This window comes from Coenobita brevimanus, chromosome 50 (assembly GCF_032717465.1).
Source record: "Coenobita brevimanus isolate Jiangsu-jjx chromosome 50, ASM3271746v2, whole genome shotgun sequence".
In the NCBI taxonomy this organism is placed as follows: domain Eukaryota; kingdom Metazoa; phylum Arthropoda; class Malacostraca; order Decapoda; family Coenobitidae; genus Coenobita; species Coenobita brevimanus.
The window spans coordinates 12,352,414-12,372,577 of record NC_137003.1 but is presented as its reverse complement, the minus strand read 5'-3'; the positions used below and the strand labels follow the sequence as shown (position 1 = coordinate 12,372,577).

The window sequence follows — 20,164 nt, the reverse complement described above, 5'->3', positions numbered from 1 at the left end:
TTCTTACAACGTTGTAACTTCTTGTAGTGCGTTTTGTAGATCAGTTATACATATATTAGACTCGTAGACGAGCGGTTGTTATACGTGAATAGTTTTGTAAATAGATAATCTTCGTTCCCTTTTGTCATGCAGTGACAGGAAAGGTAAAGATGAGTATGGGACTATTTTTATTTGTCTTGGAAATATTAACAAAGTCTCTCACATATTATGTTGCTTGCCTGCTTCTCCCCACTACCTGTTGGGTCTATGGCCAGTCTCCTTCTGAGCTCAAAATTCCTACATTCTGGTGTAGCAGGGGTCGTGTCACGTGTGCTCTACTATCGTGGAAGCTTCTAGAACACTGTATGTCTGTGTGTATGTACTGCTTCCGGTGCACGATCAACATTCCTTAAAGAGTTGCAAGGTAATATCCAGTTCCCACACCTTTTCTGGTGCTCTGTCAGTCTATCTATCTATCTATCTGTTATGATTTGTGTTTATAATATGGAGCCCTGACAAGTAATGAGATCCCATTCTTGATAATTGAGGAACCCAACCTCATGTATGAGAGAAAACCAAGAGTGCACATAAGAAAAATACTTTATTGGTTAGATTTTATTCATTTCAGGAGACTTTTGGATTGGGAAGAGTTTATTCAGAGTTTTCATTAACCACTTGGCTATTATGACGCTGTCTTAAGTTGTGTAACATACAAAAGCTTTGGTAGTTTCCAAATACAGAGGCTTTCAATACTGTGAATCAATAATTAGAATACAGTTAATTGATTAATGACGGCATAAGGATAGTACAGGATCAAGGAACATAGGTATTAGGTCGAGGCAGTATAAACATATTAATCCTATCATGACTTCTTTTCCTGTCTGAAACATGCTCAAATGGTGCAATAATTACGTAAGCATAACTGCACCCAAAATGAAAAGTGGCATGATTGTGATTTAAATGTTTCCCAACCATGCATTCATAAAAATATTCCACAAAAAATATGTAGGGATGATGTGGGGAAGGTGGTGACTGAATCGGTAGAGGGGGCCTGCGGTCCTAGTGGAAGTTCGAATCCCGGCTGGGGCAGGGAACAGTTTAAAGATTTGAATTTCATAATGGAGACCTTACTGATCTACCAGAAGACCCGCGGACATATCGTAAAAGTACCCCCGCTAATACCAATACACTAGTTTTGTTTGAGACAACCCTAGCATGTATTCAATATGGACGGTGGGTGTTAGTGCCGAAGTGGTGACATGTGGAGGTGTAGGAGGACTACTGGACCTTGGGATAGGCCACTGTCCCCAAGAAATAGGCCCTGACGGCTTTGCCCAGAGTCACACACACACACACACACACACACACACACACACACACACACCGCTCGCTGGTGCAGTGGTAACGCTCTCGCTTGCCAACTGGTGGACGGGAGTTCGCGCCTCGCTCAGGTTGCGAAAAGTTTCACTGACGAAGTGGGTGGTTACTGTCCCCCTTGAGCAAGGGGACGGGTGTGTGCGTGTGTGAAGGTCACAGCTTGCCCTTAGATCGGACTATATGAGCTCTGAGCTCCCTTCCGGGAGGGTAAAAGCTGACGATCACAACCATCAAAGTGATCCTGACCGACCCGGTGAATTACACACACACACACACACACACACACTTATGTACATATATATATATATATATATGTGTGTGTGTGTGTGTGTGTGTATGTGTGTGTGTGTGTGTGTGTGTGTGTGTGTGTTCATTCCGCCTTGACCTAGCTTCCATGGATTGTGGCACTGCCCTAGCCCATCAGTTCAGATATTTTTACAATGACTTTTTATGTAATTTAGATACGGCCAAAAGATTTTAATATGCTGGGAATCAGGAGCCTGTGTTAATTTTGGAGTCAATAACGCTCATGGCCGAGACTGCTCCAGTGATTAATCTTTTAGTCCATAATTATAATGTCTACAGTTTGTGATCATCTGGAAATGAGTCATACGAGCTAGGTTGTCCTCAGTATTAACTCTAGTGTTGTAATCATTGATACAGGTTGCTTTCAGCTAAGAGTAATTCCAGGTATCTACCATTACAAGAACTAATTTATACACTCCCCAATGAATGTCCTGTTGCCTTTACTGCTTCTTTCATCATAGACATTAAAAAGTAATCTGATGAATTTGAGGCAACCAACTTTGATTACAGTACTTAACGGACCCTATATCAGTGTCAGCAGTGTCTTGCTAAGGTCGTATTCTTCAATAATAAATTGCAAAGTGGAATGCAGTCCCGAATTTTGTGACAGTCATTTGTGAAATGCCAACATTACTGAATATAGAATGCAGTCAACATCAATAAGGTAGGCAGAGTGCGTTCCATCATTGTCACGTACTTATTATCCTCAAAACTGGAGGTCTGCATCCCACTTCGTGATTTCATGTTTTTCCCTATGAGCTTAATTTTCAAAGTCTATGAAGAGAGAAGTAGGAGACGCGACTTTTCATACTTGCCGTCAGTAGAAACAGTTCCTATACCTGTGTCAACCAGGGATTTTTATTGCAGGAACTGGAACCAGATAAATAATATGTATGGCATGACTGAGGAAGAATTCTGCAATGAAAGTCTGTGGTCAACAACTCTGGAAGCAAGGAACATAGTAACATATGACAATCAGAATCCTAGAGGAATATCTCCATGGAATCCTGGTGCATCGCTGGTCTTGCATATCTTCCTCATACTCTCTGTGATCATTCAGATTGCAGTGGAAGTTTTTAAGTATCAAAGAGTAAGTACAGTGACAGTTTTTAAAGTCCCATTGCATCACTGGTCATACAGATCACATTCATGCTCTTATTAATTTTGCGGAAAACATTAAAGCTATACAGTGATGTACCGTTGCCTTCCTGTGTAATGAATTAAACAACTACTCTAAGACCTGTGGACTGATTTTGATGAAACTTTGCATGAATTTTTCTCAGAGCCTCAGATTTTTTTCCCCAAGTTCCAAAAAATATATTTTTGACATTATTATAGCTACCCCAAAATAGGTTGCTTTCTGTAATGGAGCCAGTGGAGCTAAGTCCATTTTCTTCCAGCCTTTCCACGTACAAACTCATACATATTTTAGGTACCAGAGCCAACCCACCCCTGAATCACATCTTTTTTATGTTTCTGCCCGGAATCATTCTAAGTCTCTTCTTTGCTCTGTTAAAAATAATTTCATCCGTACTAAATGCTCTCAACTCTCCAACTCGAGTTCTTCCCCCTCCTTCTAGCACCTTGCCAAAAACCTTTCTAACAACTTTACCTCATCATCCTTCCCTCCTCTTTTTTACTCTGATGACTCTGTAGCTATTTCTTCTACTGATAAAGCAGATCTCTTCACTTGGACTTTCCTCCAATTTCACCTTAGACAATTCGGGTGCTGTTCCTCCATCACTTCCTTCCACTGACTTCCTCATGGCTGACATTAAAATTTCTTCAGTTGATGTATTATCTGCCATCACTGGCCTTAATACTAACAATGCATATGGGCCTGATGGAGTCCCTCCTGTTGATCTCAGGAACTGTTCTTCCGTGCATACTCCCTGCCTAGGTAAACTCTTTCGCCTTTGTCTTTCAGCTTGTACCTTTCCTTCTTGCTGGAAGTTTGCTCTCATTCAGCCAATCCCAAAGAAGGGTGACCATTCCCAACCCTCTAACTATCGTCCAATTGCTTTAACATCCTGTTTCTCAAAAGTTTTTGAGTCTATTCTTAACAAAAAAAAAGTTTAAAGCATCTTTCCTATTATAAGATTCTTTCTGATCGTCAGTATGGGTTCCGTCAGGGACGCTCCACTGGCGATCTTCTCGCCTACCTTTCAGACTCCTGGCCATCCTCCTTTCGGGACTTTGGCGAAAGCTTTGCCATTGCACTTGACATCTCAAAGGCTTTCGATCGAGTCTGATATAAATCTTTAATTTCCAAACTGCCCTCTTACAGTTTCTATCCTTCATCTACAGCTTCCTTTCTGGTCGTTCTATAGCTGCTGTTGTAGACGGCCATTGTTCTTCTAGATCTATCAACAGTGGTGTTGCATAGGGCTCTGTCCTATCACCAACTCTCTTCCTTTTATTCATCAATGATCTAAGCTGTACATCTAACCCTGTCCACTTGTATGCTGATGATCCCACCCTTCACCTTTCCACTCGGTTCCCTCAACATCCATCCCAGCAGTTACTTCAACAAACAAGGAATGAGGCTATGGCACACCTAATGTCTGCCTTGGTTCTTATCTTTGACTGGGGTAAAAATAATCTTGTTGTTTTTAATGCATCAAAGACTCAGTTTTTACACCTATCAACCCGACACAATCTTCCACAGGAGTACCCACTAATGTTTAATAATATCCAGCTCAAGCCTGCATCATCATTGAACATGCTTGGGGTTTCATTCACTCGGGATTTATCTTGGAAAGATCATGTTACATCTCTTGTAAAATCTGCTTCCAAGAGATTAGGTGTGCTAAGCTGACTCCGTACCTTCTTTACCCCTGCACAGTTGTTGACTTTATACACGGGTTTTATTTGGCCCTGTGTAGAGTACAACTCATATGTGTGGGGAGGCTCCCCACATACAGCTCTTCTCAATAGGGTGGAGTCAGAGGCTTTTTGTCTCATTGACTCTCATCCTCTTACTGGTTCCCTTCAACCTTTGTCTCTTCGCCACACTGCTGCCTCTTTATCTCTTTTCTATCGCTGCTTCCATGGTCACTGCTCCTCTGAACTGTCTGCTTACATCCCTCCACCTCTACGACTGGCGCATACTAACACACGTCTAGCAACAAACTCTCATCCCTTTTCTGTCCAACTCTCTTACGCAAGAGTTAACCGTTACTCCCAGTCCTTTATTTATACAACAGGTCATCTCTGGAACTGTCTCCCTCTGACTGTATTTACTTCCTATGATCTCCAGTCTTTCAAACGCATTGTGTCCAGGCATCTCGAAATGAACAGATCTTGAATTTGGCTCACTTTTGTATTTTATTTTTTTCTTGGAAGGAATTGTTTGCGGGCTCCTAGCCTTTGGTTCCTTCTTATTTGCATTTGAAAAAAATCAAAGTTCCAAAGAATAGGCCTATATACAGTAAAGGATGACAGACCGAATGTGCGTAGGCCGCCAGAGGCTGCCTTATTCGAGTATTTCTGTTCCTCATTTATAGTTAGCCAACTTGCTCAGCAATGACTTTCACAACTTCTGCTATTATGGTACAGTCAGGGATAAACCTTTCTTTACTTTTATACAGCATCTACTTTACTCCTGGGGCATGTCATTCACTTTCCTCTCTGATGTATCACATCAGATACAATAGAATAATTTAGGGGCAGAACAGAGAGTACTTAGAGTCTCTAAGAAAAGGAATTTTAGCAGACAGACAAAAGTGATGTGTAAAAGAGATAATATATTACTGTATTATGCAGAATTTTCCCCCGACAGTAAAACCAGTATGAGAAAATCAATAACATTATCCTAACATCATTTCCCTTTTAACGGTGAATGGGTGGGGCTTAAAAAAAATCATAAGAAATCGGCCACACCTCTGTTTGTAATAATTATAACCCAATCCACGACACTGTCGGATCTACCTTACAGGCCAAAGAATCCTTGTACTTCACCTGATGAGTATGTTGTTGCAATACATGAGAGGTTAAAAGAGTGATGGAAACGCATTGCCATCAGACTTTATCCATCAATTTTCATCACTTCAGTGGTAGTGAGGATTTCGATCATCCACTAAGTGGGTTACCTTCAGATGACCTGACACTGAGTGACAGGGCTATTACATTCATATAGCCAAACAAAACCATTTAATACGTGGAGTGGTAGCTAGAAAACTACACGGATGCCTGGTTCTTGAGCAGGTTAAGATGCTCCAACCAGATGTGGCCTACACGGTTTGATATCCAGCTGAAGGTTGGAGATTATTGCCAACATAATTTCGTTCAGTTGAGGGCACCTTGAAACACTTTTCTTAAATGTCTAAATAAAAGTTCCTTACCCTAGGGCAGCAATTCTTAATCTTTTCCGACCTCAGCACCCCCTGTAATAAGGTCTCAGTCCAGCACCCTTTTACATCTGGTTACAGGGACTACAGGTGCTACACTACTGCAGGGTTAAAGTGAAGTACTGCCTAACAGTTTATTTTATACATTCTCAAACAAAACAAAAAAAATCAAGAGTTGAGAGGTAGGATGGGACTGGAGTGTATTGGTGTTGTGATGAGGAGAGGTAGATTGAGGTGGTTTGGACATGTGGAGAGGATGGGGGATGATAATTGGGTGAGGAAGGTGAGAAGTGTTAATATTGTGGTGGGGTTATGAGGGGTAGACCGAGAAAGACATGGGACGAGGTCATTAAGTGTGACCTTAGGGTTAAGGACTGAACAGGGAGGCTGCAATGGATCGTGCAGCGTGGAGAGCCGCCATTAGGTGACCAAGGCCGACACATGCAAGCATGTTGGAGCCTGTAAAAACGAAACGAAATGAAACGATGCCAATACTAAGCAAAATCAATAAGAAAAACCAATAATGCAGCAGACTGTAGCACCAGTCGAGCAGGGCAGTACTCCCGAGGTGGATGGAAAGCTGATGACAGGGAGTGCTGGAGCTCCCGTTTCATCAGCCCTCAGGACTAGTTCCTGACCATCCCCCTTTGCTGAACTTTTTCAGTGTCTCAGTTACACAGAGAGTAGGCCAGCATGCTCTCCAGTACAAATTTCTCTAACTATCTTCACCAAACTACATGCACAGTACACACTACACTTCCTATTCAAAAATCAACAAAAATGGCGTCTACTAATCAAGCCTCGGAGTCCCCAGGGGGGGGGACCATAAATGCCCCCGCCATCTGCCCCTCTCCCGGTGACGACTCGAGGTGCCTGGAACCACTGTCTGACTCTCTTCTTCTTCATTTCTGCAACATTCGCGGCCTTTCATCTAACTTTCGCTCTGTTGAGCACCACCTCTCCTCCTCTAAACCTCACCTTCTTTTTCTGACGGAGACTCAGCTGTCTGAGGCAACCGACAGCAAACCCTTTTCTGTATCCTCCTACTTTCTCTATACTCATTTCAAAGCCAAAGGTGGCTGTTGTGTATACATACGCAACGATTTATCTTGCTCTCGTGTTCCTGAACTTGATTCTTCTGAATTCTCCACACTCTGGCTTCGGCTTTCCTGTCATTCTCTGACTAAATATATCTGTGCTGTTTACTTATCCCCTAATTCTACTGACTATCAAAAATTCTTCGACTATCTTACTTCTACGATGGAACACATTCTGTCCATTTCTCCTTTCTCTGAAATCTCCATTCTTGGAGATTTCAATGTCCACCACCACCTTTGGCTCTCCTCTCCTTTTACGGATCAACCTGGTGAACAAGCCTACATCTTTTCTATCCTTAATGACCTAGAGCAGCTTGTACAGCACCCTACCCGTATCCCTGACCGCCTTGGAGAGAGCTCCAACATACTTGACCTCTTCCTCACAACTAATCCTTCTACTTACTCTGTTAATCTTTTCTCTCCGTTGGGCTCCTCCGATCACAACCTTATTACCTTAACCTGTCCTATCACTCCGGTACGGCCTGTGGACCCTCCAGGGAAACGTCATCTGTGGCATTTTGGAGCCGCGAACTGGGAGGCCCTCAGGCAGTACTTCTTTGATTTTCCCTGGAATGATTATTGCTTCCATGGCCGTGAGCCATCTGAGTGTGCCTTGCGCATTACGGAGGTTATTCTCTCGGGCATGGAAGCATACATTCTTTTCTCATATCCTTTGACTAACGCAAGAAAGCCTTGGTTTAATCACGCTTGTTCTAATGCTGTCCGCAACAAGGAGAAGGCCTACAAAAGGTACCGGAGCCAACCCACCCCTGAATCACATCATCTTTACGTTTCTGCCCAGAATCGTGCTAAGTCTGTTCTTCGCTCTACTAAAAATAATTTCATCCATACTAAATGCTCTCAACTCTCCAACTCGAATTCTTCCCGCTCCTTCTGGCACCTTGCCAAAATCTTTCTAACAACTTTACCTCATCATCCTTCCCTCCTCTTTTCTACTCTGATGGTTCTGTAGCTATTTCTTCTACTGATAAGGCAGATCTCTTCGCACAGACTTTCTCCTCCAATTCCACCTTAGACGATTCCGGTGCTGTTCCTCCATCACTTCTCCCCTCTGACTTCCTCATGGCTGACATTAAAATTTCTTCAGTTGATGTATTTTCTGCCATCACTGGCCTCAGTACTAACAAGGCATATGGGCCTGATGGGGTCCCTCCTGTTGTTCTCAAGAACTGTGCTTCTGTGCTTACACCCTGCCTAGGCAAACTCTTTCACCTTTGTCTGTCAACTTGTACCTTTCCTTCTTGCTGGAAGTTTGCTCTCATTCAGCCAGTCCCAAAGAGGGGTGACCACTCCCAACCCTCCAACTATCGTCCAATTGCTTTAACGTCCTGTATTTCAAAAGTTTTCGAGTCAATTCTTAATAGAAAAATTTTAAGGCATCTTTCCTATCACAACCTTCTTTCCGATCGTCAGTATGGGTTCCGTCAGGGACGCTCCACTGGCGATCTTCTCACCTACCTTTCAGACTCCTGGTCATCCTCCTTGGGACTTTGGCGAAAGCTTTGCCATTGCACTTGACATCTCAAAGGCTTTCGATCGAGTCTGGCATAAATCTTTAATTTCCAAACTGCCCTCCTACGGTTTCTATCCTTCTATCTGTGCCTTCATCGCTAGCTTCCTTTCTGGTCGATCTATAGCCGCTGTTGTAGACGGCCATCGTTCTTCTCCTAGATCTATCAACAGTGGTGTTCCTCAGGGCTCTGTCCTATCACCAACTCTCTTCCTTTTATTCATCAATGATCTTCTAAGCTGTACATCTAACCCTATCCACTCATTCGCTGATGACTCCACCCTTCACCTTTCCATTCGGTTCCCGCAACGCCCATCTCAACAGTTACTTCAACAAACAAGGGATGAGGCTATGGCACACCTAATGTCTGACTTGGCTCGTATCGCTGACTGGGGTAAAAATAATATGGTTGTCTTTAATGCATCTAAGACTCAGTTCTTACACCTATCAACCCGACAAAATCTTCCACAGGTAAACCCATTAATGTTTAATAATATTCAGCTTAATCCTGCATCATCCTTGAACATGCTTGGGGTTTCATTTACTCGGGACTTATCTTGGAAAGACCATATTACATCTCTTGTAAAATCTGCTTCCAAGAGATTGGGTGTGCTAAGCCGACTCCGCTCTTTCTTTACCCCTGCACAATTGTTGACTCTATACAGGGGTTTTATCCGCCCCTGTGTGGAGTACAACTCTCATGTGTGGGGAGGCTCCCCACATACAGCTCTTCTCAATAGGGTGGAGTCAAAGGCTTTTCGTCTCATTAACTCTCCTCCTCTTACTGACTCCCTTCAACCTCTGTCTCTTCGCCGCACTGTTGCATCTTTATCTCTTTTCTATCGCTACTTTAATGGTCACTGCTCCTCTGAACTGTCTGTTTGCATTCCTCCACCTCTACGACGGGTGCGTAGCACCCGTCTGGCAGCAAACTCTCATCCCTTTTCTGTCCAACTCTCTAATGCAAGAGTTAACCGTTACTCCCAGTCTTTCATTTATACAACAGGTCTGCTCTGGAACTGTCTCCCTCTATCTGCATTCCTGCTACCTATGATCTCCAGTCTTTCAAACGCAGTGTGTCCAGGCATCTCAAAATGATCGGATCTTGAATTTGGCTCTCTATTTTATTTTGTTTTTCTCTTGGAGGGAACTGTTACTGCGGGCCATGGCCTTTGGTTCCTTCTTCCTCGCATTAAAAAAAAAAAAAAAAAAAAATTGATTTCAGTACCCCTGGGGGTGCTAGCACCCCAGGTTAAGAAACGCTGCCCTAGGGCAACTACACTTTTTTTTTTTTTTTTTTTTTTTGTAAATCCAGGCGAAGATGTACTCGACATGTTGGTGATAACTGGCTGAATGCAACATGTCCGAATAACATAGTTGTATTTCAAATAACTACCAGGTAATGTGAATTGAAGCTTATTTACTAACACAAAAGTCTCCCTCAGATACATGTTGCATTCAGCCAATCATCATCAACCTATCAAGTGCATCTTCGCCTCGGAAAAAAAAAAAATGAGTATAGGCTCCAGATGGGAGAGAAACATTGGATGATGGACAGAAAAATGTTAGTTTTTCACCCTCCACACCATGCTTAGTTGCTCAGCCTGTAGTAAAATCTACTTTTTTTTTTTAATGCGAGAAAGAAGGAACCAAAGGCCATGAGCCCGCAGTAACAGTTCCCTCCAAGAGAAAAACAAAATACAATAGAGAGCCAAATTCAAGATCCGATCATTTTGAGATGCCTGGACACACTGCGTTTGAAAGACTGGAGATCATAGGCAGCAGGAAATACAGACAGAGGGAGACAGTTCCAGAGCTGACCTGTTACATAAATGAAAGACAGGAAGTAACGGTTAACTCTTGCATTAGAGAGTTGGACAGAAAAGGGATGAGAGTTTGCTGCCAGACGGGTGCTACGGGCCCGTCATAGAGGTGGAGGAATGCATGCAGACAGTTCAGAGGAGCAGTGACCATTAAAGTAGCGATAGAAAAGAGATAAAGATGCAACAGTGCGGCGAAGAGACAGAGGTTGAAGGGAGACAGAAAGAGGAGGAGAGTTAATGAGACGAAAAGCCTTTGACTTAGTCTACTTAGTCTTCTACATTCAGACTTGTTCAAGTATTATAGTTACTATAGTTACATCCATGCTCTCGACAGCAAGACGAGTTTAATGTTTTTCTCAGTGTGTGTGTGTGTGTGTGTGTCCCCTTTGGGGGAAGGGGGGCTTCAAGAATACTCCCCCAGTACCCCTGCTTGTCGTATGAGGCGACTAAAAGGGGTGGTGGTGGGTTAGTGCCCCACCCCGTAAAAAGAACTAACTAAAAAAGCGAACAAAGCGCCTCGGACCCGGACGGACCAAACGTTTACGACTAAGGAATGGACGAAGGATATTCTCAGGGTGGGAACGTGGAATGTGAGAGGAGTGAATGATGAAGTGAAAGAGAGAGAGATTGTTCAGGTGCTTGAGGATGCAAAAGTGGATATATGTGGATTGACTGAAACTAAATGGTAAGGTGAAAGGGTGAGAGAATGGGAATATGGTTTAGGTATATGTGCGGGAGTCAATGAAAATGAGAGGGCAAGAGAGGGAGTATGTCTGATGATAAGCAAGAAGTGGAAGGAGAATATAAGAGAGTATGGAACAGTGGGTGCAAGGATTGTATGGGTGAGGATGAAAGTAGGTATACAAGCGTGGGTGATTGTATGTGTGTATGCCCTGACAGAGGATCGAGTGGCAAGGGTGAAAGATGAGTTTTGGGCGAGTATAGAAGCGTGTATGGACAAGTTTGAGAGGAGCGAGAGAGTGCTGTTGATTGGAGACATGAATGGCAAAGTTGGGAATGTATGAGTGGATGGAGTGGTTGGTCAGTGGGGTGTGCCAGCTGACGTAGATGGGAATGGAAGTGCTTCGGTGGACATCTGTGCTTGTAAGGGGTTGGCAATAGCCAACACCTACTTTCGGCAGAAGATGATCCACCGGTATACATGGAGAGTAATGAGGAGGATGGATGGTGAACTTGTTGAACGAAAGGCAATGATAAACTACGTGTGTGTGGATGAGCGAATGAGAAGACAAGTGTTGGATGCAAGAGTGTGGAGAGGGTGGGGGAATGGAGTCTCGGACCATCACTTAGTGATGGCCAAGGTAGAGCTGCAAAGAAAGTGGTTGAGGAGACGAAGGGGAAGACAGGAGGAAGCAACTCCTGTGAGAAGAGTGGAGAAATTGCAAGATAGTGAGAAAATGACAGAGTATAAGAGCATAGTGGAAGAAAGACTGGGAAGGTATGAGTTAGAGCAGATGGAACGGGTGGAAGACGTATGTAAGATATTCACGGAAGAGATAGGCGCAGCGTGTGAGGCGGTTTATGGAGTGAGGAGGAGATGCAAGGGTGTGCAAGGGACAGCATGGTGGAATGATGAGATGAAACGAGCTGTGGAACAAAAGAAGAAGGCATATAGTGAATGGTTAGCGAATAGAGGTAGGGGAGAAGATGAGAGAGAGAAGAGAGAGGTATATGGGAGCAGGAGAAGGGAGGTTAAGAGACTGGTGAAGGAGAGTAAAAGAAAGTGGATGAGGAGTTTGTGAGGAATCTGAGTGTGAAATGGAGGGAGAGTAAGAAATTGTTTTGGAAGGAGGTAAAGAAAGTAAGGCAGTGTGAAAGGGGAAATAGTAGGGAAGTGAAAGATAGGAATAATAGATTGTTGGTAGAGAAGAGAGAGAAACTGAGGAGATGGAAGGAGCATTTTGAGGATTTGTTGAATGTGAAGAGTGAGAGCAGTGCGAGTATAAGTGGTTGGGGAATGGCTGGGAGAAGAAGAGATGAGAGGAGGGAGGAAGAGATCAGTAGGGAGGAAGTAGTGGAAGCGATGAAGAATATTAAGTTGGGAAAGGCCCCAGGAATTGATGGAGTGTGTGGTGAAATGCTTAGGTATGGGGGTGAGATTGTTGTGGAGTGGATATGGAAGTTGTGTAGATTGGCTTTGGAAGAGGGAAGGGTTCCAGAGGACTGGAAATCAGGTATAATTGTTCCTTTATACAAAGGAAAAGGAGAGAGAGAAGTATGTGGTAACCATAGGGGTATTTGCCTACTTAGTGTGACTGGTAAAATATATGGTAGAATACTCATTGATAGGGTTAGGCATATGACAAGGGGGATTCAGGAAGGGAAAAGGGTGTGTAGATCAGATATTTGTTCTAAGATGTTTAGTGGAGAAGTATCTAGAGAAGGGAAGGAAAGAGTATGCTGCCTTCATGGACTTGGAGAAAGCTTATGACAGAAGAGATAGGCAAGGTATGTGGAAGGAATTTAGAATATATGGAGTGGAGGGGAAATTGTTGAGTGCTGTGAGGAGTATGTACGAGGGAGCTAGGGTTATGGTGCGAGTGGATGGTGAGCTGAGTGAGTTCTTTGATCTCAATGTGGGACTGAAACAGGGTTGTGTGATGTCCCCATGGCTGTTTAATATATACATGGATGGGGTTGTAAAGGAGGTGCAGGGTAGGGCAGTGGATGTGGGGGTGGCTCTATTGAATGAGGGTGAGATTTGGAAGCTTCCGGTGATGCTGTTTGCTGATGATACAGTACTGTTGAGTGAAGATGAATGGGAGTTGCAAGGTTTGGTGAATGAATTTGGGACAGTGTGTAGGAGGAGGAAGCTGAAAGTTAATGTAAACAAAAGTAAAGTTATGGTGTTTGAGAGGATTGAAGTCACAGAGTGTGCAGTGAGGTTGGATGGTGAGGATATGGAGAATGTGAGTGCATTCAAGTACTTGGGTAGTGTGATGAGTAAGGATGGAACTTTGGGGTATGAAGTGCGTGAAAGGGTACAGCAGGGAAGGAAGGTTGTTGGTACACTGAAAGCAGTGATGAGAAATAGGGAGGTGAGTATGGAAGTTAAGAAGTCACTGCATGATAGTATTGTGATCCCTACCCTGACGTATGGAAGCGAGGCATGGACCTTGCAAGGGGGGAACAAGTCAAAAGTGAGAGCAGTGGAAATGAGTAACTTGAGAGGAGCATGTGGAGTGACGTGGAGGGACAGGTTGACGAATGAAGAAGTGAAGGAACGCTGTGGGGTGGATGTGGATGTGGTTGAGAAGATTAGGAGAATTACACTGAGGTGGTTTGGACATGTGAAGAGAATGGAGAATGAAAGACTGACTAAGAGGGTGTATGTAGGTGAGGTGGAGGGAGGGAGAGGGAGAGGTAGACCGAGGATGAGGTGGAGGGATGGAGTTGAGAGGTATATGAGGGAGGGGGGGGTGATTTGGGGGGAGGGTAGTCGAATGGTGGGTGACAGAGCAACTTGGAGGCGTTTTGTCTGCGGCCACCCTTTGCGGGATTAGGGCGTCGGGCTATAGATAGATAGATAGTGTGTGTGTGTGTGTGTGTGTGTGTGTGTGTGTGTGTGTGTGTGTGTGTGTGTGTGTGTGTGTGTGTGTGTGTGTGTGTGTGTGTGTGTGTTTGTGTGTGAGTGTGTGTGTGTATGTGTGTGTGTGCACCGGTTGGCGCAAATTTGGCAGCTCTTGTAAGAGTGTAACTAGACTAATGGCTCGTTCACACCAACTGGTTGTCAGTGGGAGCAGAGGTTCTACATCACTGTAACCCACTGAAGCTCTTGCCACATCCGCCCACGTTCAGTGGAGTTACTTGTATGTGATACAGTGATGTAAAAATCTCGCGCGCAACAGCCCACGCTAGCAAGCATTTAAGCCTAGGTCACACATTCACAGATGAAACACCTGTTGAAGCCAGAGGACTGGTCTGCCATCATCCGTGGAGATCCCTGAGCACCGTACAGAAGCCGGCCTGACGTCCGGCTGCATCCTTGGTCATCCTGCATTGTCAAGCTGGACGAGTGAAAAAAAAAAAAAATGAGTAGTGTTCATTTTTTCTTCCCAGATCTCTCTGAAGAAAACGATCTGTGTTGATGCTGGGAGTTGGCGGGAGCCTCCGTGAACCCACTAAAAATGTCCGTGTGCGCTGTGTAGAGACTGGGGCCATCCGAGAGTCATAATTTCATTCATCAACTTCTCATATTGGCCATACAAGGGCCTTCTGAGAAGCCAAGGTTTAACCCACAGGCGTTTCCTCCTTTGTCTTCTTTTTCTTCTCTGTTCTTCTTCTTGGCTCTGTGTTAACACAATCATTTTCACTGCCAGTAGGTCCATTTCAGCTGTAGCCAACTGCAGTTGTAGTAATTCAGCATGCTTTGAAGAAATATACATCTTGTCTGTTGATGTTCACTCTCCAAAGTAAGTAGCAGAATGAGGAACAGTCTCTGCGGTGTTCTTTTATATGCACTGTGAGGCAGCACTGACTACAGTCCGGCGACAATCGGAAAAGACCACCTGGAGATCGTCTAGGTCCTTCTAGGCACCGTGTAAATCCATCTTCCTCCGTATGTTTTGGCATTAGTCCGGTGCCATCCACACATACACCGGGAACATCTCCGGCAAGGACTGACTAGCAACCGCGGTCTGCCGGGAAGAGACCCTAATTTACCATTTGCCTGCCGTGCTCAGACCGGCTTCATTGACGTCACAGCATCTTGATACGCTGGATCACCTCGGGTGGCCGAAATTTCTCATCCGGCTTCATCCGCCATTTCATCCGTGAATGTGTGACAGAGGCTTTAGTGTGGATGCGACCTAAGGGAATGTGACAAGATGACAAAGAAGGCTCATATTCTCGCCAGCTCAGGAAGTTTCTTAATACCACTTTTTGGCGATTTGTCTTGGCAGTGTATCTTAATATCCACTTGTATGTCTTTTATTTAAATATCAGTATACCGTAAATAACATCCAAGATGATTAACGTCATATATGAAGAAATAAATATTAAAGGAGAGGTGCGAGAAAACTCCTTCATTTGTGCATTTGACTCATAGCACCTCCCCAGTACTAACCTATGTGATGACATTTTTCATTTTGTGCTTATAATTCCGGTATGATTTTGTTGACATTGGGAGTATGCCATGCTGGCAAAAGGGTTCATGAAGGTTATATCTTATCCTTCCAACTCATTCAGTCCTTCATTCACTTACAAAGGCTTTAACATGCCTGCATGTCGCGACCTTGGTCATGGCGGGTTTCCACATAGGTTGATTTCTGGCAGCCCCTCTATTCAGTCCCTTGTCCCACAGGCCCCACCTGCCCACACAACCCCGAGCCCAGGCAGGGGATCAAATACCTAAAGCCCATCAATCATGGCTAATGGCTGTGCCAATGGCCTCGAGGCTAGTGGCCTCACAGATCAAAAAGTAATTAATTTTGGTTGTGAGTTTAGTCGTCTGGCAAATAGCAAGCATGAATAAAGAATGTGCTGCCAGAAGGGATTGATATGTGTATTCTTCAAATCCATAACTTCTCCAATAATCGTAACTGCTCCCTAAACCATCTCCGACAGATACTGTCGTGATATGTAGAGTTCGAGGGTGCGAACAAACATGTGAAGAATATAATAATGATATAATGTTCCTGACTCCTCTGTATTGTTGCTGATTATACTTGTAATGTGGTATGATTGCTGATCACATGTTTCAGATATTCCATGAATAACCACATTTTATTGGAAACTTGCTTACATCTTCCTGCATTCTCTTTAATTATTAAATATTTTAGAAATGATTTCTGATCATCCCATTTGTTCTTGAGTCAGTTCCAAGAAGCTATTAAAAACTATTCAGTAATAAGAATAATTGTAACGCCAGGTTTGGGGGATATCCACCTCAAGCAAAGTGCCGTTTTCATCGGACCTTTCGTTATACCTTATCCGTAACCACTTACATAATAATATCCACTTCTGTGTCATTGTGCAATCTCTCTCGACATTAAACAGGTAAAAGTAATATGCAGGATAAAACTAAGGTAATATGAGAAATAAATTGGTAAGCATGAAATTCTTTGTACTCTTCTTTGCCAAAGGGTCACTGTGCTGCCTGAGTTGTAGGAATAAATGTGTCGAAGGACACTCATTTAGCAGCTGTGGCAAAGTAGTGGCTATTGACTGGGGGTGGTGGTTGGTCTGTTCCCTGTTTGATGGCAAAACTGGTAAAATATGATAAACAAATGAATATTAAAATCACAGTCTAAGTATACATAGACAGTGATTAGAACAATAATAATAATAATTATAATTTTATTATTATTATTATTATTATTATTAATCAGTGTGCTCTCAGGATTAACATTCGTCTTTGTGAAAGAAACTATTAATGGACACAAAGGAGGAAAGGCTATACTCTTTGACATTCGGAGATTTTAACAAAATCACGACACATGTTGGTAGGTGACCGGCGATGAACTCTTGCTTGCAGGAGTACAATTGTGATGTCTGTTCGTGGAGTAAAAATGGAGTATACTAATATCATCTATTGTGGTGGTGTTCTCAGCTGAAGACGCAGCTAGTGGACCGGACCTTGATCCTACGGCTGCCCTGCATCATATCCACCATTATCATGCTCCTGCCACTCTCCTACTGTGAAATGACACATGGCATCAAATCAGTAAGTCCAACCTTGTCTGTACTTCAACTAATTCAAAAATACAAAAATAAATGTTAAATATATATATATATATATATATATATATATATATATATATATATATATATATATATATATATATATATATATATATATATATATATATATATATATATGTATATATATTGTATGTATGTATTATAGTTAAGTGTAAATATATCTACGTTTATCTATCTTTTTAGCCATACGCCTTAAATCCACCTGTCCCCTGCCATTTCTTTGCCCTCTTCCCAGCTCTCTCTCTCTCTCTCTCTCTCTCTCTCACACACACACACACACACACACACACACACCACACAACTATTCCGGCATCGGATGGTCTGGCACCTCTTTTAATCCGGACAAAATTATGAGACGTCACTTGAAATACCCGCGCATGCCAGACTCATTTACCGGACGGCCACAGATAGTCTTGAGTCTAGCGTGTGCTCACTTGGATTGCCTACATTGCATGTCTTGGTGGTGATCCCTGTATTTTGTCCCGTTCTTATCTCATTTGACATACATTTAACCCTAGGTATGGCTTCTAAGAAAGATGCATGTGTCACTGGTGGTGTCAAGCGTAAACACCAGTCTGCTCCAGTAGTCAAACCTTGATCGTGCTTGATTGTGGTTAATTGGTCAGCTAAACTACCTCAATGACAAAACATGCCATACAACAATAAATGGGAATGAATGCAAAGTGGTTCAAGGCCGACAAGCCAATTCTCGCTTTTTTGCTTAATACCTGAATGATAACTCCCAAAAAGACTGGAGGGCTGTATCAGCTGTATTTACACCGATTTGTTACTCAGTCGTAATCCAGATGATACTTCCCCCTCATAATTCTCCACAGAAACTTTGTTGACCAGTAGTGTTATTGATGTATTTTGTCTGTGAATATGAAATTTTCACAATTAACCATTCCTAACCGTCAATTTCTGTTCTTAGGAATACGACAATTGTCATTAATTTATTTTCTCTTTGTTAAATACTGTACCACCACTTCAATTCTTAATTACTACATCAGTCAAATCAAGTGGTTATTCAAATCACTGATATCCACTGAGACACCTTTTAATTGAGTGTAGGGTGCATAAAACGTTATTTCATTTCACGGTTGTTTGCATGTGGGAGCCAGTCGCCATAGTAACTGACATGTAGCTAGCTACCCAGTGACATACCGCACTAGTCGTCCATAATTATCTTCGCGTGTATTTTTACTCGCCTGTCTGATCACAGAGGTGTATTAACAGCTATTTGGAGGGATTTAATGCAGAAAGACATTTTTATTATGCTAAAAATAAAAAATAAACAGGATAAGGTAGAACTGTTGAAAAAATTGGACCGTGGTGTTCCCGTACGGAAGTTGTGTGACACATATGTTCGTCGATGTTTAATGATAAAAAGAAGTAAAGGGGAAAATTATGAAATTCAATGCAGAAAATGATTCGAAAGAGGATATGAATGTTAGAAGATGGTGAGCGTACCGAGTATGACCGAGTGTTGATGAAATGGTTTTGACAACGTCGAATGAAGTGGCAATGTCAAGTACATTGATAAGGAACCATGCTCAGCTGTTCCATAAAGAACTTACATCAGAGCGTGAGTGCGATTACACTGTAGGATAGTAGGTAAGAAATGTATTGTTGAATTATTACACACGACCTCCGTTGGTCCCTTTTAAATAATTATTATATGTGACATACGAGTATGTGGCCTCAGTTATTCCAGCAAAACGGTTCATCCAGCAAGGCTTTGGAACCATGGGTGCCGAAAAATTGATGTGTGTGTGTGTGTGTTCGTACCTAATTGTTCATACCTAACTTTATCTTTACAGGAATGAGTCAAGCTCGTACATTCCCATGTATTAAACCATTTTTATCATACATATCCTTAAATTTATGAATTGTTTTGGCACACACTATTTCATTCGGTAGTGCATTCCACTGATCAATTGCCCTATTTGGAAAACTGAATTTCCTTATGTCTTTATCACCTCTTTTTTTAGGTAGTTTTTTGCAGTGTCCTCTTGCTGATGCTTCCCCTTAGGTTATATACTCATTTATGTATGTTTTCTCTTTTCCTGAGATGCATTCATATAGAATAATAATCATGTCTTCTATTTTCCTTCTTCCCTGTAGTGTTGGTAGATTCAGTTTTTCTAGTCCTTCCTCGTAGCTTAGATCCCTTAAGCTTGGTACCCCTCATGTAGCGGTCCTTTGTTCTTTTTCAGTCTTATGATCTATGTGTTTTTTTGCAATGAGGATTCCAGACTACTGATGCATACTCCAGGGTTGGTCTGATGAATTATGTTATTATCTTTCTCAGTATGTCTCCATTCATGTGTGTGAATGCAATTCTCATATTAGCAGGCAGTGAATACATGTTCCGTACCTTCTCTCTGATGTTGTTAGCAGGAAATAGTCTGTTATTGATAATCATTCCTGGGTCCTTCTCCCATTATGATATGTGTAGGGTTGAACTTTCTAACATGTAACCCCAGTCTGATCTTTTTTCACTTTTCCATCATCCAATTCTACGTTGCCCCATGAGGAGCGTAGGAGCCCGGGGTTAGGCAAGTTGGTCCTGACATTTAAGATGAGAGTGACCAGCCTCATTCATTCCTGAGTGGTATTACGTGAGCAATAACCCTCAACCATCCCATGGATATAAACCTTCACTGGCTCAATCCAATTGGAGCACCATAATTACCCACTGAACCACCAGGCGCCATAATTTGGTTATATGGTTACCACCCAGCATAGTAAATGGTTTCCTGGTGTACAGGAAACCATTTGGCATGTCATTCAATGTAGAGTCACCCACAAGCAGAAGGTATAGGAAAGAATGAAGGAAAGAAAAACAGAAGAGGGAGTGTAAAAGCACCCGTAGGCAGAAGGACGAGGAATGAATGAACGAAAGAAAGACAACTTAATTACATGACATTTGTCCACATTGAATTCCATTTGACATTTATTGCTCCATTCATTAAGTTT

The 20,164-nt window shown here is 42.7% G+C and overlaps 1 protein-coding gene across 1 annotated transcript in view; it reads left to right on the top strand.

Moving 5' to 3' along the window:
- Nucleotides 1-20,164, top strand: part of LOC145399862 (transient receptor potential cation channel subfamily A member 1-like) — a 78,464-nt gene that overhangs the window by 46,557 nt on the left and 11,743 nt on the right. The window contains exon 6 of the mRNA XM_080272442.1: nt 15,786-15,902. Within this exon, the coding sequence (XP_080128568.1) occupies nt 15,786-15,902 (117 nt within the window). The remainder of the gene's footprint in view (nt 1-15,785; nt 15,903-20,164) is intronic.